Source organism: Argiope bruennichi, chromosome 9 (assembly GCF_947563725.1).
Source record: "Argiope bruennichi chromosome 9, qqArgBrue1.1, whole genome shotgun sequence".
NCBI lineage: Eukaryota > Metazoa > Arthropoda > Arachnida > Araneae > Araneidae > Argiope > Argiope bruennichi.
The window spans coordinates 82,404,630-82,426,749 of NC_079159.1; the positions used below are offsets into that span (position 1 = coordinate 82,404,630).

Genomic DNA, 22,120 nt, shown 5'->3' on the forward strand with positions numbered 1-22,120 from the left:
ATTCAATATGCTTTTATAAACTAAAAATTTTCATACCTTATTTAGAAGAAATTCATTCTTCAAGATTTATGCATTTTAATTTTTTTATGACAAAAAGAGAATAAATATGTAAATTAAATAATGCTTAGTAAAAAAAAAAAAGTTCAATTCTGAAGTGCATGTACAAATTCAATTCTGAAGTGCATGTAAATATAATAAAGCCTAATTCCTAAAAGATTAAAGTAATGAAAACTTTTACCATTCTTGTTGTAAGGTCCATCCTTAGTAGTCCCTTTCAAAGAAACTTGAGATGTGGTAAAATTAAATTCTTCAAACCTAAATGCAGGAATGGCTCTTTCATGTTGATCTTTATTAAAAATATACGTGCAATCAATTTCAGTAACATTATTTGTATAAATTGGCGAATGTATGATTTGAAGATCCGGAGGAATAGGAAATGAGCAAGCTGAAAAAGAACAATATTTCTTTTTAGCAAACAATAAAATTTAAAAGAAATTTCATACAAGAAATAATTTCAAAACAAGGCTGCTATATAATAATAGGTAAATGAAAAAAAGTAATTTTTTCTTCAAGAGAATGCAATAAGCTCGAATTCTAAAATCAAAATTTATATTATTCATTTCACTTGACTTGTGTTGAAAGTTCTCATGTAGTAGTCAAATATTTAATGAATAGATAACTAGTTTTGTAGCTGAATTTTATAAACATATCAAAACAATAAAACTTTTAGATAATCTGTTAAAGAAATTTTCATTTTTAAAAAAAAGGAGTAACAGTCATTTCATTAACTCTGTATGAATCCTAAAGTTTGCAATAATATTCATTTGTGATAAATAATTTCTTAATTGCACTGTTCAATGTATAAATAAAATTCAGTCAAGATTCTTTAGCATAATCATCATCTTTAATATCAACATACTTTGTATACAGATTAAGGGATAACATCATATCTTTTGATTTTAAACAATACAAGAAAACTACAATAAAAACATTTTTCTTCAAAATCATAGCATTTTGAAGAAATGACAATGTTAATTACATAATATATAGGCACAAATATGCATTGAAAAAAAAGTTATAGCTTAATTTGATATTTAGTCATTTTCAAGTTTTCTCAAGTCTAATTTGGCAGAACTTGGAGAACTTGGTTCTTGGAGAATATAACCAAAATTCTTCCCAGTTTTCCAATCAAGTTGACACATCTGCATTAACTTTATTTTAATTTGAAAATTATCCAAAAATTTTACTAAATTACAAGAAGAAACCGATACCAATGAATGGAAAAAATAGTCAATGAATGCCTTTAATTACTGGCTACTCAAATAAGAAATAATCATAAAAAAATCAACACTATACAAAATTATGGGATAATCAATAATTGGTTGAGCAAATTCTCCTTCAGGCATTAACATTGCAGTAAAAAATAACAGCTTTAATTATGCACAGGTATTAAACTCAACAACCTAAACAAATTTATAAAAATTTAAAATTTTACAATTAAGTCTCAAACATATATCCAAATAATTGATAATTTTACAATTGCTATGGTTCTCCCCTCATTTGCATAACCATTAATCTGCATAAAAAAATTTTAATTAAAAAACTTAAAATTTACAATATTAAAGCATTTTAGTGGTAAATTGGAGCTCCAAGAGAAGGGGAAAATCAAGTTGGTAAAATTATTATAAGAATTTTATACCAGCCACACTTATGATATTTGTTATATTTAACTCCTACTAATTGTCTTTGATTACCAAGTATATACCGGGGTCACTGATATACTGAAAAATATTCAGTTAAATCTTTTCTAAGTAACATGGTAAAAAAGGATTTTTTAACAAAATATTCTTAAGTTTGACAAATATTTAACTCCTACAATTATAAAAAGATTCACATCATTCAATTAACCTTGTTATAGTACCTCCATATTTTTTTTTCTCAGATCATTGAAAATTTGAGCTTCAATTTGAAAACAGAAATATTTCAACTTCAAACAATCAACTATAATTTGCTGGTTGAAAAAATATCATGACCATATAAAAATAATTCAATACAGAAGCTCTATGTACTCTTAAATATGTTTCATAATTTACATAGAAGATTTCTGTAATTCAACAAAATTCAGTATACTATAAATAAGGGGGATAATTAAAAAAAATGATTTTTGTAATTCAACAAAATTCATTATATACTTTAATAAGAGAGATAATTAAAAAAAATATATAATATAATTTCATACACCACCTATAATTCAAGGAAAAGCAGCAATGTAAAAAAAGGGGGGGGGCTAAAAAACATGGTAGAAAAAAGAAATCTATACTACATAGATAAAATAGTATAGTGATATTTGTCCCACTTAAAAGCAACAGTTATTTTGGGGTGAATTCGGTACATTTAACCCGACCAGATGATGAGGATGGCACCTAAGCAGATGTCCCTTCTATAAATTTCCTCATAACACCAAAAAAAAAGGACATTTGACTTATTTGATAATGCATCAAGTTGGAAAAAAAGTAAGATATCTTTAGAACTTAGTTACTAACAGAAAAAAAAACTCACAAGAAGACATACTAATAGTGAGAAGGAAAATTATTTAAATTTTAATATAACAATGAAACGTATTGCACAAAAAATATATTTAAAACCTGTTAAAAGTTAATATTTAAAATTTTCCTTCGTCTAAATTAACGTCTCTGAAATTAATTTTTTAAATTTTCAAATGGTATAATATAAAAATTGTCTGGAGGCTTTAATATTTTTTAAAGACACCTCAGAAAACATTCAAAATTTACTTAATAAAACTGCTACGAGGTTTACAATCTCACAAACTAAAATTTCTGGCAAATTTGATATTTCTAGAAAACAATTTGCTCTGCAAAGTATCAAACACACATTGTTAGTATTAGAAATATATTTTTGTTAAATTTTTAAAATATTAGTTTATTCATGATTAGTCACTTATACTCTTATACTAGAAGCTGTTATCAACAAATGATATATTATTTATATTACATAGGAAAAGGTAATCAATACATAAGTTTTAAGAAAAGATTATTCAAATGTTTACATTGAAATGAAATATCATACCTTCACTCATAAAAAATCCATCAAAATGTCTTATATAAGAGGTATCATTTCCTTGAAGTTTGATACATAAGGATGACTCATTAGTAATAATTGTGACAGATCCTACAAGAAGTGAAAGGTTAGGTTGAGTTTTACACTGATTTTCTTAAAATGGGCAAAAGTAATTAAAACAAAGGTTTAAAATAAAAATAATTTTCAGCAATAAAATATTTCAATTATAATACATATTTAAAAGTTTGTTCATTATGAATGTTAATGAAGCAGAGGCAAAACAATATGATTTATGTATGGAATATATGGTAATGAAACATGGAAATCGTATTTTTTAAAAGGTTCAGATTTTCTATATATATGTGTGTAGATAGATGAATTTTAATACAAATAGAAAATCCTGAATTAAATGCATTTTTACACTAAAAATGTATTATATAAAAAATTTCAAGGTGGTACAAAGTGTGATTTGTCAACAAAGAAGCAAGAAAACTTGGGCATTGCAGATTTTACGAGTTTCTAGTATCAAAAATAACAAGAATTAAAAGCAATTCAAATAACAATTAATATATTAAATTTTATATAAGATATTTAATTTTATACGATTCATACAAATACACCGTTGTATTAAAAAAATATAAATTTTTAAAGCTAAACGAGAGACATAATTATAACTAAGTATGATTAAAAAGAGAACTGTACTACTTGAAGACAAATAAATGAAAATAAAACTTTGAAATTTAACAAAGTTATGAAATTTGAAATGAACAAATAAAAAATGTTCATAGCAAAAAATATTTTTCAAGCAGAAAAACAGCTTAAAAATTATTGTCCTTTCAATCATATATTTTAACAAATTAATCTATCGATTATGGCCAGTATTTTAATGGAAAAAATGTTAATGCACCAATAAATATTTGTAATAACTAATATTCTTTATATTCCTATAAAAGGGACAATTTAAAAAGGAAGAAAAGGTCAATTTATGTGAGCAATGCTCCACTAACAGAAATCAGGTGGATTTCCGACTAAGCCACTGGTCTGTAGTAGTAGAGGGACTGGAAGCAGGTTTGGCATAAAAATATTGTTAGACCATTTAAAAAATAGAATTGCCCAAAAAATATAACTTATTTAATAAAAAATATCAGGCTAAGACAAACACTATAAAATTTAATTGGTTAGGTGTCTTTCTTATGCTCATTTAGTTATTACAATATTTATAAATACTAAATATCTGCTTAAATATATAACTGCTTGAAATAAATGGATATTATATCTTATAAGTCCTCATAAACAAGTAAATATCCACCAAATTCTTTATAAAAAATTGTGTCAAAATTAATCATTCATGATGAAGTAAGAATATGAAAATAATTTTCCAGTTTACTAAATGTGGAATGTCTGTGTCTTGCTTAGGATTGTAAAATACCAAAATCAGCTACTTTTAGTAATATATGCTTTCAAAACTTTCAAGGATTTGAAAAGGTTACTTATTTGAAAGAGAATCCGAAAGAAATTCATGATTTCTTTAACATTAAGAGAGAAATTGTTTGAATTTTACTGCTTTTCATGTTCTAAAATATGGAACTTAAGATTTTAAAAAATGATACATTTAAATAGTTTATTAATAACAAAATCTTATGTATAATAATATATACTTTTAAAAAATTTTAGCACTGAACAAATTTCTTATTAATGAAAACATATAGTTAATTAGAAGTTCTTTTAACACTTACCATTTTGAGCATGTAAAGGTGGTATTAAAGACAGAGATTCATTATCAGATTCTTCAATGCTTTTGTATAATGTGACCGTATCATATTCATGAAGGAAAAGATTATGTATGAATAATCTTATTTGAATTGTCTTATTCCCCTTTTCAGGTACAATATTCCATCTACAAACACCACCAGTCAGATTAGTGATGCTGAGTTTGAAACCACCAGTAGGGTGAGTAAGGTTCTGCCCACATGTCACTGCAAAAAGGAAAATGTAATACCATAAAAAAAATTCTACAAAAAAAATCTTAATAAATGCTTGGAAATTGTGCAAAATTAAATTGTATATATCAGCTATAAAGTAAGAAAAATCTGCATGAAGAGTTAATTAATCTCCAACAATAATTAATTATATAATCATGCATGTCAATTACATAAAAATTCATCAAAAATCTCTGTTTATAAAAGAAATGTTATTTTTGAAATCAAAAAATATATAAGATAATATTAGTTAGGAAATCGAAAGGTATATAAGATAATATTAGGAAGTTTTTTCCCCTAATATTAAATAATTAACTATTGGAGAAAATTCCTTTAATTTTTTTAATAATAAATAACATAGTTTTCAAATTAAACCTCTTTACATTATATTTTCCCTCAGTATAGCCAGGCATCTTTCTCAAGAGAAAGGGGGGGAGGGGGTTAGAGACAGGATTAATTATCAAATTAAACGAGAACTGCCAATACATATATAAATTAGATACAAGGGCATTTTAAAAAAAACCTTTTTTCTATACTTCTTTATTTGGGTACTATATATTATTCAAATAATGACCAAAATTTTTTTTAAAAAAAGAGCCTTTTATACCTTATTAATACAATATTTCAATAGAAATCAGGTAAAAAAAAAATTATCGATAGAGATAACAGATATTTGTAAATTTAATTGCACTTATTTGAATTTTATTTTAATCATATAGTGATTAACACTAAATATGATAAAAAAAAGTTTAAACAAGAAAATACAAAATCAAATGAAATATAATTAACTTATTGGAAATTAATAAAAAATATTTATACACATGCATGCAAGTGTGCATACACTTTGCATTTCCATCACTCAAAACAAGTACTGTAATATTGCAACAAGAATTCTTTTCTAATTTAATGATTCAGCAATGAAACTCTTACTGACATAATTATGATTATAAAAAAAATTACTTCTATACTTGCTACTATACAAATATTATTCCAACCAAACATTGAAATGGCACAATGGGCAATGCCACATAATATTATCTCTACAATTCCAAAAATTAAATAAATTCAATGTGGAATGTTTTTAGAAAGGAAGCAGGAACAAGCCTATTAGAAATACCAATCATAAAAATGTCTTCTAATAATAAACTAGTGTGGAAAAAAGTGTACATTATCAAAATTGTATTTGATTATATTAAGTAATGATTAACATATTTAAACACTAAACATGTTCAATATTGCAAGTTTGATTTGATTACCGTATTAAGGCTTTATCTATAATTACATAAAAAAACCACTGACACCAACACTGAATAAGAGATAATAAATCTTTTTTAGTGCTTTCAAATGATAAACTTTATGCACCAAAAGAAATGGACAGACAATATCTAAAATTTCAAGTCATTATACAGATTTTTCAAATAATATTTTAAATTTTAAAACCAAACCTAAATCCTCAACTGCAGACTGAGATTTTGCATAGTAATGATAGGCATATAAGAATATTTTACTTACAATTTTTTCCTTTTTTCTCAAGCTTTATATCATCAGTAGAATCAGTACTCTCCGAATTAATAAATATGAAAAGGTAACAGATGGTAGCACCTAAAATAAAAATTTTTAAATGATTAAAGGTCCAAACAGTATGTGTAATAAATTAAAAGAATTATATCTCAAATGTTAACAAGAGAAGATGGATAACATAAGAGATGTGAAATAAACCCATTCTAACTACAAAATAAAAAGTAAAACATACACATAATTTTTGAAATACAATCTGAAAAGCAATAAGGTTAAGTAGGAATAGGGGAGATATGAATTAACTGGAATTCTACAAAAACTTAGTATCTCAGGAAAATTGGACAGAAAAAGACTAGGGCAATGGATCGATTCAAATAAATTGATTCGATACACTTAATGTATATATACTATATACGTAATATTTTTCAAATCCTGTCGGCTCAATAATATGTAACATATTTTTGGTTGAAGTAGAATGCAGGTTCGAAGCAGTGAAGAGACTTGGTATTTTTAATTCACTTTAATATCCATCTCGGGAAAGCAATTTATTTACAAGTAGACGCAGAATGGCACAAAAGCAGAAGTAAGGAAGAAAGGGCCGAAACAAATGATTACAAGTCTTACATAATATAGGATTTATGGCCACCTGCAGATGGAATGACCTTTGACAAGGGTAATGTATCAAATGAAGTATCACTTTCATCTGATACATAGCACTGATGCCGCATTAGTTTTACAGAATAATTAATTAAACCAAAAGTGGAATTGGATTTCGAAATAAGAGAATATTTTTAGAATGAAGTTACTATGGGCGAAATTAGAATTAAATCTATATATATATATATATATATATATATATATATATATATATATATATATATATATACACAACTTTAAAAATTTCATTTCCAAAATATTTTATATATATAAACTAAAAATGTAATCAAATAGGCATTAGGTATCAGAATCAATTAAAAAGAACCCATCTAATTATTATTGCATCAGTTAATTTTTTCACAAAAATTTAACTAATAAATGTTGTTTTAACAATTTTTCTCATCATCAATTACTAAAAACTTGACATTTAGAGTTTTCACAATCTGAATAATTCTCTTAACTTAAGTTTGCTTGGTTTAAGATACTCTTACTGTTAATGGATTTTTAAACTAAATTTTAATGATATTTTCTTATTAGTCTATTAACAAGCTTCAACAAGTAGATTGTATACTAGAAATATTAAATGTATTTCAGTATTTCATATCAATTACTTGCATTTTATATAAAGCTCACTAAGTTCTTGGAGAAGAAATCCAAAACTTCATTGTTATGATAGGTAAGAATCCATATTATTTTTGGAGTTTTATACTTTTCCTATTCCTGTAACAACAGTTACAAATCCATTTTTTCTGCTTTGAACTATCATGCAAAAACCAAAATGGTAATCAGTATACTTCTTGGTATACTTAAATAGAAGTTTAAAATAAAAATTGTTCAAATTTAGAAAAAAAAAAAAAAAAACTGCAACTAAAAAGGAAAATACTAAAGATATTATTACAAATCTGTTAATATTGCTTGTATTTGTCTTGAAATATCTCTGACAAATCTGAAGTACTCGGATTTTGGTAACGAATTACGAAATTTACGCGAATTGCGAAATTTAAAAAAGGCTTAAAAATTAGATGCATGAAATCTAAATAGTATTTCGTCTACAGAAATGCTGATACATATTATAATTTGGATCATAAAATATGCATTTTTACACGGTCTATACATTGGCATGTATGCAAAATATAATTCAAAATAATAATGATGGATAAATAAAATTTGGCATGCAATCTAGTAACTCAAATTGTAGATCTGCATTAAAATTTATGCACAATCAATCAAAAGGATAATATCACAATGGTTACAATCAGACCATTACTATGTTTACTGAAATACTATGTACAGCATATTGTGTTGATTCATAATGTTATTTATAGCCCCAACAATTAAAATCATCAACAGAAATTGCAAGTAATATATCACCAAGAAATAAAAACATAATGTGATTATCTGGATCAAATCTTGGCATCTGATGTGAAACGGAATTCGGTGTAATCCAAAAAATAGGAAGGGGAGGAAAAGAAAAAAAAAAGATGATGCTAAATTATCTAAGTATACAAGAAAGTTGAGGGAAGAACACATCACTTCAGGACTTGGATTTCAGTTTTAAGTTAGAGCATTAAATAATGATGCTAGATGACTGACAAGATTCTGTACAATATACGGAATAATTTTAAATTTTATGAAATTATTATTAATACTTAAATATATTTAGATAAAGTGAGAACATTGCAATTATATTTGAGGAATCCAAACAAGAACAGTTGTTGCCAAAGATCTAAATATCTTTCAAAATATAATTAAATACAATTAATTTAAATACAATTGATAATTGTGGCTAACTGAGAGATTCAAATGCAGATTGCTTAAAATTGGAATATCTTTCAAAATTCGAAATCACTTTTTCAAACTGTAAATCAAGCTTAACTGGTAAAGGATCATTAAAATAAGTTTAACTATATTCATGTTCTGTTTGAAGCAATACAAGAGCTACTTTGGAACAGACCTCAAAATTTTAAATAGTAGATAGATAATGAAGATGATATTTGAGTTATCACACCTTCTCTCCTAGTTTCCACACCACACAAGCAGCAGAACCCTTGGTCCTGGTGGATTTAATAAGCACAAGACTCACTTTAATAAGTCAAGACCTTATCAACACACCACTGCAGTTCAAGGGTAACAAAGACAATTTTTGTTTTCTAACTATCTATCACTATCCAGTCAAAGAAATTTGGCAAGCACAGTAATTTAATTTCATAACATAATTAAGTAACATAACACAGTATCTTAATTTTTAACATAAGACATTCTAGCTGTCACAGGCCCTCAAATTAACTTTCTAGCAATAAAACCTTAAAAACAACTTATAGTATGATTTTGTTCAAAAGTATTGATTAATTTCCTAATTTAGATCCCTCTGAAGTGGAATAAAATCATACTCTGTTTACTACCAAGTTCAAATATAATTCGATCAGTCAGTCATTCTAGATTTATTCTGATCTACAGGAAGCAAGAACAAACAAAAAATACCTCTTGCCTTTTTTTTATTTTTTTTAAAGAAAACATTTACATAGATGCTGTTTCTTTATTTAAAAAAAAAAACAAGATGTCACAAAATTAGACAGAGATGCAGATTTTTGATAGTAATTCCATAACCAGTTAATTCTTGGGAAGATCTCAAAACCTCATGTAAGATAGTTTTGAAATGCTGTTACCTTCGTTTTTATGAGATTTACAATGCTATTTCATTAAGAAATTCTATTATCAAGATACATGAAAACAGAAGATAACATTTGAATGAATTATTCAGCTTTTCCTAAGACTAAATGAGCATGCATGGGCATTTTAGGCTTTTGATTAGTTTTCAAAAATTAACAATAAACTTTAATTTTTATTAATATTATTAAATTCTGGAGCAAAAGCATATAAAAAATGACATGAACAGAAAAGCAAAAAAGTATCATAAAATAAGTTTTTACGGGATTAAGAACTAGAATTTTTCTAAAATGATGACAATTGGGTCATAAAGAAACAAGAGCAAGGATTATGAGCAAACTGAAAAACGAGTATTAATTTATTTTACAGTGATTCTAGTTTTTCAAAATAACTTAATGACTGATAAGATAAATTAAAAGGAAGTTAAATTCTATATTCTTATTTTTTTTACATCATATAAAAATTACTCATCATTTTTTTAAATGACAAAAATAAAAGCAAGATCAATAAACCAAGAAATGAGCATAAAATTGATCTACTCTTTGATTCAAATTAAACAAACAAAAAAAAATGTATAACATCACTCATTCTAAAATAAAAAAAAAATAAGCAAAAACTTTGCAAGTATGAAAGCGTTTTAAAAAAGGCAACAGGCTAGATGATATTAAAAGTCAAAGTATCACAACTACACTTCCATTTAATACAGCATTTTTCACAGGAAGCAATTTTATTAAATCCCCCCCCCCAAAAGCAAAATATTAAGTTAGAATGGCTTTCATTTGCTTGAAAAATCTGAATAGCCTTCAAAATTTTCCTTGGTAGTAAAACAATATTTAAAGCATATTTCACAGACATCATAGCAACGTAAAATCAATATTTAAGATGCTTAATGTATCTTTAAGCTTACAATTTTCTTTTGCAGAAAGAACAAAATTGTTGACTGCATCCCAAATTTATAAAGTACAATAATAACTCAATAATAAATGGTAGATGGCAACTTATTCAATACTTTTGGTATAATTTGTCTGCAATTATAAATTTAATACATTATAAATTTAATAATTTTACGCAATGATTATGAAATTTTTTAAACTTATTATCTATTGAGAAATTCAGGTAACCAATGACATTGGTCAAAGTATGATATATGTAGAAGGTTTCAGTAAAACAAAAGAATTCCAAATTTAAAATATATGTTTCTTCAAATTATATATTTAAATTATAATTGATTAATCAAATTATATAATTAAGTAACCAAAATAACTTTAGAATACTTTTTAATATAAATCATTCTTTAATTCGGTAACTCGTCAATAAAAAGTTCCACCCAATTGTATGGAGGAAAAAAAAATTACAAGAAAAAAAAAGAAACTTACAAAATATTAATTTCCACATGTTGAGGATTGTTTGATTTCAAAGCAATACTATATCTTGCGTCCAACAAAACCTGTAAAAAAAGGAATAAAAGTATTTTATAGACGTTCGCAATAATATGAGATGAAATTGTATGTACTTATAATAAAGCTATTTCTAATTAACATCTTAACAAAAAAATAATCTTAAGCATAAACATAGATTCAATAAGTTAATAATTATATATAAAGTTCGAATTCATATCAAAATTTTAAAGACTGTCATAAATATAAAATATTGCCGACATGAACACAATAAAATACGCATTACACGTTAAACACCAATTTAACGTACTTCTATAAAGATTCGGCAAATTTACTAAAATTTAAGATTTCTCTCAAACAATCAGAGCAGCAGAGTAAAGAGAAGATTGAAGGGAATAATTGACTAATATTTATATAGATAATTCTCGATATCTAAAATAACACCGAAAGGTACTTCCCCGATCCTAATCGCACTCAACTTTCCGAAACTGAAGCGAAACGTTTCTCTCACCGTTATCAGACAGTTATTGAAAATACGAACCGTAACCAAAGAAGAAACTAGGGTTTGCAAAATGTGGAATACTTAAATGAAACTGCTTTTGGAAATCCGAACTAATTTTGATGAAGCCAAAGACTTAGGAAAGATATGAAGTGCTCGAGGCATATCTTTCCGTTCTGTTTCTGTCAAGTATCGATTTAAAATCAAAATTAAATTAACAAATACTTTGTCTTTATAGCACCTCTAAAATCTGCTATGTGTGACAGATATACATCCTTTGCCTTTCTCACCTTAGGATATTGTGATAAACGCCTTCTTTATAGAAATTAGGAAAATTTGTATTTAAAAAATTCTTGCATTTTATTCTTTTCCCATACACATTTTTTCAAATCCTAAAAATATATACTTTGTTAAAAGGTGGTCTGTACCTGATTTTTTTTTTTTTTTTTTTCTTTTTCGGAAGAGTTATTATAATTGCTCTTGTTTTTATTTGTAAAATGCAAAATGTTTATCGTGGCTTCGTTAAATTTCAGACTGAATTTATGATAGTATAAATACACTGACTAGTGTTTTTATTGAAATGGTACGTATTTAAAGCCTTATTTTTTCAAGGAAAACGATTACTTTATAAAAAGAATTCTTAACTTTTCAAAAGGACAAAGAAAGGGCAGCGAAACCTATTTATTCACCAAATTATATTTGTTATTTCTATTTATTTACCAAACGAAATAAATCGAAATAAAATCATACTTGAAATAGAAAATAAGAACAATATAAAAATAGTGCTTATTTTCTTTTTATTAATATATTTAAGATATTAAAGAAAAATAAAAGGAACCATATGTTCTTCGGTTTCAGTCATCCAATGTAAATCACTGATCCAATTTCGCCTGTTTTCGTTTCGTAGAAAACTTCATGAGCGCTGGATATGTCATCAAAGTTAACCTACTTTCACCACGCACCATTTTTGATAGAAATTTCAAACACATCATATTTTCTTTGGGTTAAACACAGGACATAGTTTCTCAGCCTCAATTTCAGAACTGATTTCGAAGATTTTTATTTCATATGAAAACTTATAGCCGTTATCTTCCTGTATATCTTCAACGATCGGGCAACCATCATCACTTTCCGTTTTCCGACAAAAATTGAAAAAACATTACTTCACTGTATATTTTCATTGTGGTGAAAGAACTCACGAAACAAATCAGAGTCACAAAACCGATTTCATTAATTTTCGTTTCATTTCAAAGCTTATGATCTCAGATGTATTATAAATGCTCGGTTGACCCGCACTACTATTTGTTTTAAAGAGAAATTTAAAAAAAAATTAAGGAAATACTAACTTTCTGTACACTTCTTATGGCGAAAACGCGCACCATATTTCGCTACAATCATTTTTGATGTCGATTTCGTAAATTTTTGTTTCATATGAAGGCTTATTTTCCATATACCCAGATATATGACCTCAATGGTCGTCTATCATCTTATACTCCATTTCGAGGAATATTAAAAATTAAATTCAATCAAAACAGAACTCAATCTCAACTATAGGACCAATTTCTCCATTTTTCATCGCCAATTAATTTCAATGCTTTGAAATATAACTAATCAGTCAGAGTACACTATCATTATTCAGGAAATGTAATTTAAAATAATACTTCTATTAAGATTACATGTAATTCATCAAAGTTGATTGGCAGACTAAATTAATAAAATTAATATTAGCTACCTTTCGCTATAAGATTAATGGTATTATTACAGTCATATAGATCAATTTTGATAAGACACAGAAACAGAATTTATCTAAACCATAGGTTCCCAAAGTGGTCCAGGTGGACCCCCAGGGGTCCATACGAGACCACACGGGGGTCCACGTAGACGTGAAAAGAAAACAGGGTTTCACAAGTTGTAAGTGGGGATCCACAAAAAATTCTGGTTTTCATAATAAAGAACAAAAATTTTGGCTTGGATTTACCTATCAACGTAGGCATGTAGCATCATTCACTAGGTAGGTACTCAAAAATATTCGGGACTCAGTTCAAACACAGAATTGAATAGAACAATAGATAATAGTACAAGTATACACCCCATGTCGAGACTTGCAAAGTGCCACCAGTGCGCCCACTTGTCCGGGATGCTTGTTTAGACCTGCAAAGGGATGAAATGCGACTTGCGCTGTGCTTGCAATCTACATTAGTATAAATACGAATGCCAAGAACAAAACGTTACTCATTTGTTTTCGGGATTTAGAACATCAAAGTGTGACTGTTAGTGAATCGATGTCAGTGTTTGCAGTGCCGGAAAAAGTAATTATCTGCCTATTTGTTATACATATTTTTATTGTATATTGTAATTTATCAATCATATTATATTTGTTTTACTATTTGAGTGTAGTAGGTAGTTATGTAGTAAAAATTAAATACTAGAGATTATTCAAAACTTCAATAAAAGAACAAAAAGCCAGGGAAGATTAAACTTTAGGTACCTAGGTACTTTTTTGTTTAAAAATATTTGCTGTCAATTCATCAAGTACATCCGTCTCATTAAAAGTATGACTATTTTTTATTGTTGATTTACATTTCAGAGTTCATTGTTGATTTTTTGTCAATTGTTGATTGTAATAATAAATGTTTATAATTTTGTATAACCACAAGTATTATTTTAATAAATAGGACACAAGAAAATGTGCTACTTTTTTTTCTCTTCTTAACACCCCCAATTTAGGGTGATATTTTTTAGGAGTTTTGGGAATACAGTACAAATGTAGCAGCAGGGGGTCTACCGAAAATAGTAAAACTTTGAAAGTGGTCCACGAGAAAAAAAAGTTTGGGAACCTCTGATTTAAACAGAAATAAATTCGATTTTAATTTATACTTTTTCAATAATCATAGAGCACTCTGCTTGCTAAGCTTTTCAAATGACAAAATCTGCTGCATTATTAAGAATGGAAACTCTAAGTTTTTTGGGTTTTTTTTTCAGTATCCTTCAAAAATTCAGCAGAGGAGCACAAAACCTTTGATGCTTATTTAGAAGTTACAAATTTTCATAGAAAATAAAAAGTGGCGAAATCGATTTATTAGAAATTCGACATTAATGTTGTAAGTGGGGAACTCTATCAAGGTTTTCTCCCACAGAGAATGTATTATGAAGCATTGTTTTCGAGATTTCTCTTGAATGTAGATGGTGTGATAGAGAAGGAATCCATTGATAACATATATATGAGTCATTATATTTTATATAAATAAAAATTGGCAAACTTGGTACAGTGGTTATCGCTCAAAAAATCGATAGTTCGTGGATTTTCATTTTATTTAAAATATATGAATGGCGGGAGACAGCTGCTCAACGAACGCGGCTAATATTAATATTCATTTTTAAAAACAGAAGTGCCATGTCATTTTTTTTTCATTATTCGTGAATATTTATGATAGATTCAATTCCTCCTAGAAAAAAGAAAGAATTTGAAATCTATTCAATTTACAAAAGTGTAATAGCAATTACAATCTGTGATGAATATATATTGTTACAAATCTGTAATGTTGCTTCCCAACATAGTTAGTTCCATCACAGGAAAGACCGTTTTACGCTCAGCTCTGTTGGATGCTGATCGGATGCCGAATCAGTGATCTCAGGGCTTGGCGACCATATGGCGACGAATTTGACGATTTTGCCTACAAAATAGATATTTCTGGAAACTTCTAGAATTTTAGCGATTGAGAAAGTAGGAATCGAGATATGCCTGATTGTTCCTAAACCTTCTCTGTCCGCCTTCGGGAACTATAAGGGCAGTCTCAAGCTGAAGTCGAAGTCGTGGAAAGAGTCATTCGCGAGTAGTTGGATCAGTTCGTTCTTTGAGATATTACCTTTAAAGAGAGTATGTGAGAAAATTTTGGGGCGATCACTCCAGCTGGTTTATATACATAATCCATATGCTGAATAGGCATTTATTTTATTTTCCATTTCTTAGGAGTCGATACGAGTCATTTGCTTGCGTATTGCTATCATGTAGTTTGATGATTTTAAGCCTGCGTCATGTTTTGGAAAATAATGTGCATATACATATACATGAGATCTTGTCGCGGCAATCAGTTGAAAACACCTAGTTTAGAAAATAGTCTATTCCACCTTGCTGTTTATTGCCACACCACTGACTGTCAATATGCAGTGATTAAAATTTATTAAATTTAATCTCATCAATTAAATTGAATTTTATCTGGAGATTTTAATAGAGTTTTTTTTGGGGGGGGGTGTTAGCCTAAAATGCTTGGAAATAATATTTTAGTGATGGAATTACAATTTAAAAATTGAGGAAATAGATATTTAAAGAATAAAATTATCTATTTGTCAATTATTATTAAATTTAATTTTCTGGAAATTTTGAACAAAACTTTGTGTTTTTTTGACAACAGTACTGCTAATTTCTTTACTGATGAGGTGGAAGACGATTGTTGTAAAAAGTAAAAACCACAATATTTTAATATTTATGAAGTTTTGGAATAATTCCAAAGAGGATTCAGTAAGTAACTGATAAATTCGGAAATTAATGATAATTTTTCACAAATGGAAAAATTCAGTTTTCCGTTTTGTATTTTATTCAAAAGAATTTTAGAAGCTATTTTATGAACAAGATTTTGTTTCTACTAATTCGAAAAGATAACAATTTCAGCAACTAATCATTATTTCTACTAATAAAGATGAATTTGTGCGTGTGTGTATTGGCGCACTACTGGCCAGACCGCTAGACCTACAATTATCAAACCTGGCACATATAATTTAAAAGATGGAAATGTGCACTTAGGAGTAATTTTTTTGATATTTCAATATTTTAATTTATTAAAATAAATTTAATAAATTAGAATTTTAATTAATAAAAACTAAGCTAAATTTTGCCGTTTCTCAATTATAACTTGAAGAAACATTATTGCTAAAAATAATTTTACACCATTTCAAAATTTACAAATTGTTTTTTTAATAATTAATTAGTAATGCGAATTTTTATTGAATTTTAGTAATTTTTAAGAATATCTTTTTGCCTAATTACCAGTAATACATTATATTGTTGATCTAAAATTCAAATCATTTTCATTGTTTCTTCAACTATTTTATCGCGTAATATTCTTTCATTGTTGCAAACTAAAGAAGGAAAATTTTGTTAAATATCTGAGCAGATTACAAGCTAAAAAAGCAAGTGAAGTACCGCGAAACTCAGAATATAAATGAACCGGATATTTCTATTTTTAATAACGATATGATGTTATGGGATTGTCACTCTAAGAAAGGCTCATCACGGCTTTAAAGTTTGACAGTTTGACCGGAATTATGATGTTCACGATTCATCTGAAATCATATCTAATCTATACTGTTACAAACCTGTAATGTTGTTTCCCAGCACGATTAGTTCAATCACTGGAAAGACCATTTTGATCCAGTGCCGCGTCAATAATCTCAAAACTTTGCGACAAACTTTGCGACTATGGTGATACAATAGATATTACTGGAAACTTTCAGAATTTTAGCAATTGAGCCAATATGAATCGATATACGCCTGATTGGTCCAGGACCTTCTCTGCCCGCCTTCTGGGAACTATAAAAGGTCGGCAGTCTTAAGCTGCAGTCAGTCGTAGTTGTGAAAAGAGTCATGGAAAGAGACGATGGAATATTTGGATCAGTCCGGCGAAGCGCAAGCGTTGTGTCGAGCTCAAGCCATTGCTGAATTGAGTTGTTTGCCAAGTCCTGTTAATTATGGAAGCAGCATCGAGTCGTGTGTGGAATCGGCAGTTGGATACAGATAAAGCGAGGAGAAAGTGGTGAATTGCAGACGTTTGGAGAGATCGTAGAGTGAAGCTACGTAGATTCCCTCCTTCTGCTGAATTCTGTCTGGTTCGCTTTGTGTGCTGTGGTTTTTATCACTACTGGTTACTATTTGTGGGCTAATGTTTGTTGTAGTGTGCTGCCGTGCGTTGCCTGTGTTCGTCTCAGCTGTATATTTTCTGTCCTTCTATTAGTGTCCTTCTAACGTGCTCAATAAACGTTGCCATTTTTTACTAAGGACTGTTTATTTCATCGACCAACAAATCAAGAGAGACGTCGAAAAATCCGTAACAATATTTTCGGCGAACCAGCTGGTCGTTCGAGGAGACTAGAAATGAATAAATGAATAACGAAAGATAAAAAAAAATGCAGACTCTAAATAAAACGGTATAAAATAGCAATATTTTCTTTTTGACACTTGCTTTAATATTTAAGAACGTAAATGCACAAGACATTTTATTAAAAATATTTTTTAGTCTAATGTTTTAAATATACTATATATGGGACATAATATGAATTTTTTAAGCGGTCCCTGGGACATGATATTATATTTTCGCCCCTTCATGACACTTCACTTTGCAAAGTGACATGAGCACAATGTTTGGTCTTCATCTTACCCCTTAAAATTTTTGCCTGGGATATCTAAGCTCCTTTTCCTCCAGTCGCTAGATCATTACTTATCAAATGGACTTATTGGTCTATAGCCTAAGGGCACCTGTTCATCAAAGGTTCCTAAAAATTTACTAACTTTAATTTTGATCCATAAAATTTATTTGACAGTCTATAACTAGACCGCCATCGATTTTATAATATTACATAAACATATACATCAGTTTAAAAAGTATTCATACAAATAAAATAATTTGAAAACTTGAATTCAATAAAAATTATTTACATTATTGATGATAAAACAAATTGTTGTAAACTGATACCTAATATCATAGTAAGACATCAAATTTACACCTTTAATAGTACTGTAGAATGGCAAATTAAATAGTATTTTATGCATAGTTTGCAAAGCATAGTATGACTACTTGGAATACAAAATATATAAATTTTTTTTATTATGAAACCATAAAAAGCTCTTATGCATATGATCAAACGCGTATTATTTTTAGATTATTTTCAATTATTTCATAAAGTTATTTTTTAATCAATTTCTTGTGTAGCTATTTTTGGTGGACCATAGGTGCTCAGGTTCTTTGGTATAGTTCATGTCGGGTATCAAATTATTCTAGCCCAAAGGACTTCTAATTATTTTAATCTTAATTTAGGTCATTAATACTCATGTTTTTAAAGCTTTTGGAACACACAATTTTGAATGTCCTGTTAACATGACAAAGATAACATCCGCGTCAGTATTGGATTTTGGAATATATATATATATATATATATATATATATATATATATATATATATATATATATATATATATATATATATATGCGTGTATGTAATGATATTCTAAGATGTAATTAAAATCCTAATTAATTTCCTAATATTTATCTTAACGCATATTTTCTTTCTAAAATTTTCTCTTATTTCCTGATCCAATTCCACTTTTTATTTAATTAATTCTACATGCGCTATATAAAATTGCAAGTCTCAGCATTTTCTTACGTTCCGAGTAAAAGAATAAAAACCCTTAATGCTTATAACATTATTTTAAAGATGCATAAAATCCCTTGTCTAAATCGAGACATGTCAATGAAATTCCTATCAAAATAATCTCAATGTAAAATCACTGAGGAAAAAGATTTTGGCCTCTTTTGCTCTTGTGTCGTGATGTAGACTGACGTATTTCTTGCCATTTATTCTTTGTACATAAATTATGCCTCGAGTGCTGGAATAAATCGAAGTTTTAAAATTATTCAAAAGTTCTTCTATTCGGATACGCAACTGCTGAAATTTTGTTTGTTTGTTTGTTTGTGCGCGCGCGTGTGTGTGTGTGTGTATTTATATGCTTTTAATTTCTTTCTTTTTCAACTATTCCAATCATTGACAATTCCGATGAAGAAAATCAGCAAACGTATTTAATGTAAATGAAGGACTTTTGAAATAAATGATTTTTTTTTGTATCTTTACTTGGAGTGAGACTTTATTTTGTTCCTTCTTTCTCTAGTAAATTTAATAGATATAATTATTATTATATTAAAGACCTGTCGCCTGAGGCGATCAGCAGGTTCGTTGTGAATATTGGTTATATTCGATTGCAGATAAATCGTTTAGATATAACTTCATATAGATGATCAAATTGTCTGGCAGTAACGTTATGCTATTTAAATTGTCTTATTTAAGTTTTAGTTATTGTGAACATGACTCTAATGCACACAGTTCCCATAATATCAAAGCACCATGAAAAGCCAAATATCCAATTCATCTATCTTCTCAAATGCGCGATATTGTAACTTCACTTTTTTAATTGTCATGTAAACTACACAGATATTAAACAGAATTCTTTTTTTTTTTAGCTTTTAACAAATCAAGCTTTTAAATATTTAATGACACAATGAAAATAGTTTGAATTTCAAGGTGAAGATACAATCTATTGCTGGAAATTGCGGAAAATGTTTTTCAAAAATTACCGAAATTTAAAAAAAAAATTGTACAATTATTAAACTGGTATCATTAAAAAGGCAATTTTTTAAAATATCGAAATGATGTAATTTTTTTTGTGTGTATAATAATATATTTGGAAGTTATCGCTTTAAAAAGCCAATATTTCTCTTAAATTCTAATTCATTAAAATTCTAATTAAAATTTCAAATAAATTTCGAGGTGAATATTTTCACTCTCCGAAGAGCATATGTACTATAAAAATATGGCGCACACCCAAACAATTAAAATAGAATTTAGGGAAAAATTAAAAGAAAATTAACGAAATTTTAAAAAAATGCACAACTATTAAATTGGTATCATTAAAAAGGGATTTTTCTTTAAATTTTGAAATGGCATAATTTTTTTTGTGTGTAAATATATATTTGGATGTTATTGCTTTAAAAAGCCAAAATGTTTCTTAATTTTTATTGATTAAAATCCTAACTAAAATTTCAAATAAATTATTCCGAGGTAAATATTTTCATTCTTTGAAAAACATATGTTGTACAACTATTAAATTGGTATCATTAAAACGACATTTTTTTTAATATTTTGAAATGGCTAGATTTTTTTTGTGTGTAATAATATATTTGAAAGTTATCGCGGAAAAGTGCCAATATTTCTTAATTTTTGATTGATTAATTAAAATTACAAATAAATCACTCCGAAGTGCACACTTTCACTCTCCGAAGAGCATATGTACCATATTTGGTACACGTTACACACATACACACACTTACTAGTATCAGAAATTACCCATAGTTTTTAAATTAATTATTCAATTCCAAAATATTTGAAAATATTTATCATACAAATAAAGTGGCTAAAGCTTTTTCTCCCACCCAACAAAGGGATGCTTACAATGGAAGCTCAAAAAATCCTGTTCTAAACCGAAATTTGTTAATTCTTCTATCTTCTAATTTAAAATCCAAAGGCGTAAACACAATAGAAGAGAACATTTGGCATGAGATTCGATTTTCGAGTGAAAACTGTTGGGGGAGGGTAAGAATAAAAAGAGAAAAAAGACAGAACACGTTTCTGGGAGAGCAATTCGAGCATGAATTCGACATCCGCGCACGAGGTGAGTGCTCTCGTTCGGCGGCCCGTCACGGCCTTCGAAAAAACCACCGAAAAACACTCTTTTTTTCAGAAAATGAGCCCCACTTCGAACTAGCCATCGAGCTGCTGAAAGTCGCTGGATGAAAAGGTAAGAATTCATTTACATATTTTGTAATTTCGAGATTGATACGTAAAGGCAAAGGTGTTAATATGTAAAGGCAAATGCGGAAGGAATGGAAGCACAGTGCTGATGCAATGTTTGTTTCGAACGAATTAAGCTCGAGTCATTAAGTGATAGAGTTCTTTCAAAAGAGGTCAAGCCAGTTCTTCAACATGTAAGGATAAAGAGATTTTTTTTTTCATTTCAGTTTTTATTTACTTTCTCAGCCAAGTTCAAGTGTATTGGTAATTCAGCGTGAAATACATATACTAGAAATATGGTGAATCATTGCGATCCACAATTCAAGAGCGATTAGGCGTTAATTAAGTTTATTTGCTTACTTTAGAACAGAAACATTTTAACTGTAAGATCACTTTTAACAGGAAATGATAATTATAATTATCGGTGTAGTTTTCAGATAAATATATGATTTTTTTAAATATAGGAATTATTAGAGACTAATTGCCTTTGGTGACCGACTGGTTTGTTGGAGGATATTGGTTATATTTGATTTCAGTTAAATCGTTTGGTTATAACTTCATGGCCATAATTCCAACAAATTGTTAGAGCTTATTATTTTAATTTGTATGTGTTATTTTAATCGTTTTGCATATCTTCTACACATTGTGCACATGTAACTTCCTTATGGAGACCAGCATTATGTCATCAGAGCGCTATTAAAAATGAAAATATC

At 28.0% G+C, this 22,120-nt stretch overlaps 2 protein-coding genes and 1 long non-coding RNA gene across 5 annotated transcripts in view; 1 reads left to right on the forward strand and 2 right to left on the reverse strand.

Moving 5' to 3' along the window:
• LOC129983726 (uncharacterized) overlaps positions 1–11,819 on the reverse strand; it is a 36,605-nt gene extending 24,786 nt beyond the window's left edge. The window contains exons 1-6 of the mRNA XM_056093324.1: positions 11,607–11,819; positions 11,276–11,346; positions 6,570–6,659; positions 4,815–5,054; positions 3,088–3,189; positions 239–445 (exon numbers count right to left, since the gene is read on the reverse strand). Coding sequence (XP_055949299.1) covers positions 239–445; positions 3,088–3,189; positions 4,815–5,054; positions 6,570–6,659; positions 11,276–11,294 — 658 coding nt within the window. The 5' untranslated portion in view covers positions 11,295–11,346; positions 11,607–11,819. The remainder of the gene's footprint in view (positions 1–238; positions 446–3,087; positions 3,190–4,814; positions 5,055–6,569; positions 6,660–11,275; positions 11,347–11,606) is intronic.
• A 4,882-nt stretch (positions 11,820–16,701) lies between these two features.
• LOC129983729 (uncharacterized) overlaps positions 16,702–22,120 on the reverse strand; it is a 46,942-nt gene continuing 41,523 nt past the window's right edge. The window contains exon 3 of one of the 2 annotated variants that reach the window (XR_008785442.1): positions 16,702–17,937. This is a non-coding gene — a long non-coding RNA (uncharacterized LOC129983729). Of the gene's footprint in view, positions 17,938–17,979; positions 18,342–22,120 lie in introns of those variants that run through there. The other variant, XR_008785443.1, reaches the window with a different exon arrangement.
• LOC129983728 (dixin-like) overlaps positions 21,286–22,120 on the forward strand; it is a 97,268-nt gene continuing 96,433 nt past the window's right edge. Inside the window, exon 1 of one of the 2 annotated variants that reach the window (XR_008785441.1) lies at positions 21,286–21,414. The gene's annotated coding sequence lies outside the window, so the exon portion shown is untranslated. The remainder of the gene's footprint in view (positions 21,415–22,120) is intronic. The other variant, XM_056093327.1, reaches the window with a different exon arrangement.